The sequence below is a fragment of the Lupinus angustifolius genome, chromosome LG02 (genome assembly GCF_001865875.1).
Source record: "Lupinus angustifolius cultivar Tanjil chromosome LG02, LupAngTanjil_v1.0, whole genome shotgun sequence".
Lineage (NCBI taxonomy): Eukaryota > Viridiplantae > Streptophyta > Magnoliopsida > Fabales > Fabaceae > Lupinus > Lupinus angustifolius.
Genome location: NC_032010.1, coordinates 9358685 through 9365959, shown reverse-complemented (window position 1 = coordinate 9365959; position 7275 = coordinate 9358685). Strand labels below are relative to the sequence as shown.

The 7275-nt window shown below is 37.3% G+C and overlaps 1 protein-coding gene across 1 annotated transcript; it reads right to left on the bottom strand.

Annotated features, from left to right (window-relative positions):
• LOC109326700 lies at nucleotides 3544–4896 on the bottom strand. Its single transcript, XM_019559447.1, has one exon. The coding sequence runs from the start codon at nucleotides 4894–4896 to the stop codon at nucleotides 3544–3546; it is 1353 nt and encodes a 450-aa protein (XP_019414992.1).

The window sequence follows — 7275 nt, the reverse complement described above, 5'->3', positions numbered from 1 at the left end:
GAACATCTAACAAACTTTCTTATTGAAAAAGGTTTTAAAAAATCAAAGGTTGACACTACACTATTTATTAAGACAATAAATCATCATACTCTTCTTGTTCAAATATATGTAGATGATATTATTTTTGGTTCTACTAATGAAACCTTGTGTAGTGATTTTGGAAAAACGATGCAAGGGGAGTTTGAAATGTATATGATGGGAAAGCTAGATTACTTCCTTGGATTACAAATCAAAAAACTCAAGCATGATATTTTTGCGAGTCAATACAAATACTGTAGAGACTTTCTAAAAAGATTTGAAATGGATGATTGCAAGCCAATTGTCACTCCTGTGGGTTCTAACACATACATTGATATGGATGAAGCTAGAAAGTGCATTGATATATCAAAGTATCGAGGTATGGTCGATTCCCTACTTTATTTAACTACCAGTAGACCTGATATAACCTTTAGTGTCTGCTTGTGTGCTCGGTATTGTAACTGCTTCTTAATGTTGCAGTTACTTAATTTTGTATATTAAATGTATTTAGTTATTACAAAAGAGATAACCTCTTATTTAAAGAGATTAAAGGGAGAGCACGTGGCTCAGTTTGTTATATCAACTTAACAAACTGAAACAGTAAAATAACCAATACAAAGGCTTAGTGATCTCTAATACGACCCCTGAGAAACTAAAGGCGGGTCTGTGTTAGAGACTTGAAGTTGTCTTCTAAGAGTGAGAAATCTTGTAGGAGAACATCTGCAGTTGTCTTCAAAGAGGCTTAGTAAGAACATCTGCAGTTTGAAAATTGGTTGGGATGTGTTTGACTACAATGGATTTGTTTTGAATCTTCTCTCTGACAATGAACAGATCTAGCTCAATATGCTTTGTTCTTTGGTGAAGAACTGGGTTATGTGCCATAGCCACTGTGCTAAGGTTGTCACACAAAAGTAGAGGTGCAGTGTAGGGAAACTTTAATTCTGTGAGAAGAGATTGCACCCATATGAACTCTTGAGTAACAAGAGCCAAACTCCTGTATTCAGCCTCAGTGCTGGATCTGGAAATGGTTTTCTACTTTTTCGACCACCAGGTTACTAAGTTAGGTCCAACAAAGATACAAGCTCCTGAAGTAGATTTTCGATCATCACAATCTGATGCCCAATCAGCATCACAATTACCCTTAAGAGCCAAGGGTGAGCCATGATTAGCTGGATGTAAGTGAAGACCATGAAACTGAGTACCATTGAGGTATCTAAGGATCATCTTTACTGTTGTCCAATGTTCTTCTAAAGGTGCAGATAAGAATTGACATACTTTGTTTACTGAATAGGCTATATCAAGTCTTGTGATGGTAGCATATTGAAGAGCTCCAACAATGGACCTGTAAAGGGAAGGGTTTTCAACATAGTTAGACCCATCCTTTGTTAACTTGCAGTTAGACACCATAGGAGAGTTTGCTGCTTTTGCTTTTGACATGTTAGCTCTTTCAATCAGATCTCTGATATACTTGGATTGAGACAGCAGGATGGACATATCTTTGAGATATTTGACTTCAATGCCCAAAAAATAGTCAAGAGTGCCAAGATCTATGAGAGCAAATGTGTTGTTGAGTTTGTCAATTAGAGTCCTGATGTGAGTTTGAGAAGGACCTGTGATGATAATGTCATCCACATAGACTAGAGAAAATAACTTGTAAGTAGTGGATGTGTGAATAAACAAGGAGTTATCGCATTTGCTAGTGTTAAATCCAAGATTGATCAGAGTTGCTTTTAGCTTTTCAAACCACTGCCGAGGAGCATGTTTGAGGCCATACAAGGATCTACTGAGCTTACAAACCAAGGACTTATCTTTGTCCTGGAAACCAATAGGTTTCTGCATATACACTTCTTCAAGGAGATTGCCATTGAGAAAGGCATTATTAATATCTAGTTGTTGGAGAGACCAGTTAAAGGTTAGAGCCAAAGTAAGCAAGATTCTCACAGTGATATGCTTTACTACAGGAGAAAAATTTTCATTATAGTCAACATCATGCTTCTGATGAAACCCTTTGGCAACTAACCTTGTCTTATACCTTTTAACAGGCCCATCGGGATTCTCTTTAACTCTGAATACCCATTTACAACCAATGACCTGTTTGTTGGGTGGCAGAGATACTAGAGACCAAGTATCTGATTTGATAAGAGCATCATATTCATCTTTCATAGTTGAGGACCAAACAGGGTCAGCCAAGGCTACTTTGGCTGAAGTTGGTTCAATATGAGCTAGACAAACTGTAGGGTGAATGGTTTTAAATACCCCTGACTTGGACCTAGTTTGCATAGGATGACATGATCTAGGAATAGACTCAGGTTCACTAGACTCATTGGATGGAACAATACCTATGGACTCACTAGATGAAAGACCATCAATAACAGAATTAGAACACTCAATGGGTACAGTGGTAGTGACAACAGGATCTGCATTATGTTGACAATGAGGAGAACTGACTGGATATTGGTAGAAGGACTAGAAGAAGGAGAAGAATTAATGACAGAGGTTTGTGAGGAAGCAAAAGGTGGATTATGGAAGACTAGGACTTGTTCTGGTGAGGAAGAATGTGTTGAGGAAGATGAGGACTGTAGTGAGGCAACATAGGGGAATTTGTATTCATTGAATACAACATCTTTGGAAATGACTATCTTACCTTCACTAGTGAGACATTTGTACCCTTTGTGAGAAAGGGAGTAACCTAAGAAGGTGCACTCAGAGGACCTAAAATCAAGCTTATGTTTGTTAAAGGGCCTAAGGTTGGGAAAACAGGAGCAGCCAAAAATTCTTAAGGAGGCATAATCAGGGACATTGTTGTAAAGAAGTTTATGAGGAGATTTTTGACCTAGTGTGGGAGAAGGTAATCTGTTAATGAGATATACAGCTGTTAGAAAGGCATGATCCCAAAAATGTTGAGGTAAACATGCATGAGTTAATAGGGCTAAACCAGTTTCTACAATGTGCCTGTGTTTTCTCTCAACTGTCCCATTTTGATGATGAGTATGTGGACAGGCTACTATATGAGAGATACCCAACTTAGTGAGATATGTGGTGAATGGTCTAAATTCCCCACCCCAATCACTTTGCACAGATTTGACAGTTTTGTGAAATTGAGTCTTTATCATAGTGAGAAACATGTCAAACAGAGTGATAGTATCAGATTTTAATTTCAACACATACACCCATGTATGTCTAGTAGCACCATCAACAAGAGAGAAATAATAATGAAAACCAGTTATAGAATCAACAGGTGCAGGTCCCCACAAGTCAACATAAACCAGATCAAAGGGATTAGAATATTTATTAGTAGAATTGGCAGCATGTAGTTTGTGAGACTTTCCTAGGCAACAAGCATTACAAAAATCTAAAACACTCTTATGACTGTGAGTGATATTACAATGACTAAGGACATTAGAAACTACTTTTTCATTGGCATGACCTAGTCTGCAATGCCAAAGAAAATAGGAAGAATTATTACTAACAGTAGTGTGAACAAATTTATTTCTGGAATAGGGAAAAACAACAGTACTACTACTACTAGGTTGCTGCTGAGAAGATGTATGAGAAAGGCAGTAAATCATGAAAGGCATAGAGTCCCTCTGGAGTAAGAGTGCCTCTTAGCAAAACCTGATCAGTAGCCTGGGATTTGACAAAACAAGCACAAGGATGAAATTCAAAGTAACAGTTGTTATCTTGTGCAAACTGAGAAACACTTAGTAAATTTTTAGTGATGGAGGGAACAAGAAAAAGATTCCTAAGAGACAGAGAGACATGAGGATTAAAAGGTGAATTGAACTTAGAATTACCACAAGTAGAGATAGCGATACTAGAACCATTACCCAAGTAAATCTGATCTGAGGTGAACTTTTCAGCAGGCTCTTGTACAAGACCAGGATCAGCAGTAAGATGGTTAGTTGCACCAGAAGCTGATGCAGTCATAGCATAATGAGAACCAAAGTGACCTTGATTAGGAGGATATGCATGAGGACCAGAAGGACCTTGAGTAACCTGATGAGAAGGTCCAAAGTAAGAATTAGGAGCAAAACGATCATAATGACCATATGATCCCCTTGAATGTGAGAAGTATAACTCAAGATAATGATGAAAACCTCTTGGAGCACGAGGAGTGAAATTAGATTGGTGTCTTGGTGTTGGAGTACCATAGTAATATGAACCATAAGCAGATGGAGCATAGTAGCAATACGAAACTTCATGACCATACTTATTGCAATACTCACAGTATACTGTATTTCCACGAGGTCTTGAGTTACTACGAGATCCATAACCACCTCTTCTACCACGATTGCCACGGAAATTGCTTCTATATCTAGAATTTCCATGAAAATTAGGAGGATTAAGTTCATCATTACGTTCTCTGGAAGGAGAAATTGGAGACCTAATAGAATAAGTATGCATCTGCGAATTGATGGAGACAGGACTTGGTGGAGAAGCAGCAACAATATTCACAGAGAGAGCATCAGAAACAGATCTACTACGATTTCTCTCTAGACGAGCCTCAAAAGTCAGAAGATAAGATTGAAGAGCATTGATTGAAGGAGTATCTTCTTGACTTTCAACCGTGGTAATTAGGGTTTGATATTCCTCAGGTAAGCCATCCAGAATGCAATCAGTGTGTTCAGCTAGAGTGATTGGAGATCCTATGGAAAGCAAAGAATCAACAATGACCTTAATCTTCATGAAGTACTCCGAGATAGAACTTGAACCTTTAACCATTGATTTCAGCTGTGCTCGAAGCTGTCTACTCTTGGCTTTAGTTTGAGCATTACAATACTCATTGATTTCACGCCATAGTTGAAATGAATGTTTACAACCAACAACTCTTGGTTGGTGATCCGTGGAGAGGGAATTAAGAAGCCACGAGAGAATCATTTGATATTGCTCTTCCCAGCTCAAATTGACTGGACTCTCATGACAGAGAAGACGATCTTCTTGTGTGAGAAATCATTCTGGAATGGCATCACAGAAACAAATATGAAGGCACGATTGGACGTAAGCACCACAACTGTGAACTGTTTCCATATTAGGAAGTTATGCTCCGTAAGTTTTGTGGTTGGAAGAGGAAGAGTGAGAGAAGGAGGGGAAGCATGTAGTGGAGAAGGCATGGAAGGAGGAGGAGAACCAAGATCTTCAGAGACATGAGCCATAGGAGGCATGATACCATGTAAACGTAGCTAAGAAATGAGAAGAATAGGAAATTCAGAGAGAAGTGTAAGTGCTTCTTAATGTTGTAGTTACTTAATTTTGTATATTCAATGTATCGAGTTATTACAAAAGAGATAACCTCTTATTTAAAGAGATTAAAGGGAGAGCACGTGGCTCAGTTTGTTATAACAACTTAACAAACTGAAACAGTAAAATAACCAATACAAAGGCTTAGTGATCTCTAATAGGTATCAATCTAAACCAAAAGAGTCACATTTAGTTGTTGTCAAAAGAATCATTAAATATCTAAAAGGTACAACTGACATCGGATTATGGTATCCAAAAGGAAGTAGATGTGATTTGGTTGGTTATTCAGATTCATATTTTCTTGGATGAAAAAACTGAGAAAAAAAGTACAAGTGGCAGTTGTCATATATTAGGTAATGCATTGGTCTCATGGTCATGCAAGAAACAAGCCTGTGTTGCTCTAAGTACTGCTGAGGCAGAATACATAGTGGTAGGTAGTTGTTGTGTCCAAGTGTTGTGGCTTAAAAAACAACTACGAGATTATGGCTTAGACTTAGGTTGCATACCCCTACAATGTGACAATACTAGTGCTACAGATGTCACAAAGAATCCAGTAATGCATTCTAGAACCAAATACATAGATATAAGACATTATTTCCTTAGGGACCATGTCCAAAAGAAAGATGTATCTGTAGAATTTGTTGATACTCATGACCACCTAACATATATATATATTCACTAAACCCTTGACAAAAGAACATTTTTTATAAAATTAGACATGAATTAGGCATACTTGATGAAGCTTACTTATTTTAAATGCTTATTCTTGATTATATGTGTGCTTCATTATACTTATAATATGCCTACTTATATTAAAATTGCTTAAATCTTTTCAAAATTTTCAAATTATTGGATATGTAATCGATTACATGTAATAAGTAACCGATTACTAGGCATCGGGTATGCCTGAAAATTCAAATTCTGGGTTCAGTAACCCATTACTCTGAAGAGTAACCGATTACAACATTGATCATGAGGCCTCAATAATCAATTACCCACCTGTGTAATTGATTATCTAAGGTGTCTGTTTGAAATCTGGGAATTATTTTGTGTTGAGTAACCAATTACTCACTGTGAGTAACCGATTACTCTGAGCAGTATTTAAGTTTTTCTCCTCATTTTTCAAACACTTCTTCTTCCTCCTCAAACCCTCTTTCTCATGTTCAATCTAGAGTTTTCCTAAAAACCTCATTTTTTATCCGATTTGTGTTATTTTTTGAGTCGTTTTATATCACATTTTCAATTATGAACTCTTCTATTCCATAGATTTCGTGTTTAGTGGCCCCAATCACAAATACCCAAATCTCTCAAAACTCAAAACCTCTATCCTTTCAAAAACCGCAAATTCATGGCATCATCATCAAGAGCTAAGAAGCAACATACCAGTGTGTCCCAAAGAAAGCAAGGAGCTTCACCTTTCGAGGCTAATCCTTTGGACTTGGCACGTCTTCATGCAAATGATGTTCAATGCAAAACATTCTCAGGGCATTTTCTTGGATGCTCCATTTTCGCTCCTAAATATGGTAATGTTAGTAACTTTGAGTTTGAAGATTTTCATTTCCCTACTTTTCTAAGGTAACAAGATCTTTTTGATTTTTGTGAGGAATCAAAAGCCTATTATCCTGAACTTGTAAAAAGTGTTTTACTGTAACTTGAACTTTATGAAAAATCGTCTTACATCCTATGTGAAAGGAAAAGAAATTGTTTTGGATATTAAGACCTTTAGTTCAATTTGCTGTAACATACCTTTTCAAGGCAGCATCAAAGATTTAGGCCTTGCATGCGATTGGGATAATTATGATAGAAAAGAGTTCTACTAGTCTATGTGTTGATTCTCTAAGAGATAAATTGAAATGCGTAAGCTAGGGCTGGAAACGAGCCGAACCGAGTCGAACCAGAGTTCAGCTCGGTTCAGTTCGATAAGGATTGGTTCAGCTTGAAACTCGACTCGAGTTCAATATGAGTTATTTTTTTAGCTCGAGTTCGGCTCGGTTAATGTTTACGAACTGTTCGGTTCAG

What these genes read in the sequence shown, in the direction of transcription:
- LOC109326700 (XM_019559447.1), bottom strand. Translation starts at nt 4,896, where the DNA reads ATGATTCTCTCGTGGCTTCTTAATTCCCTCTCCACGGATCACCAACCA.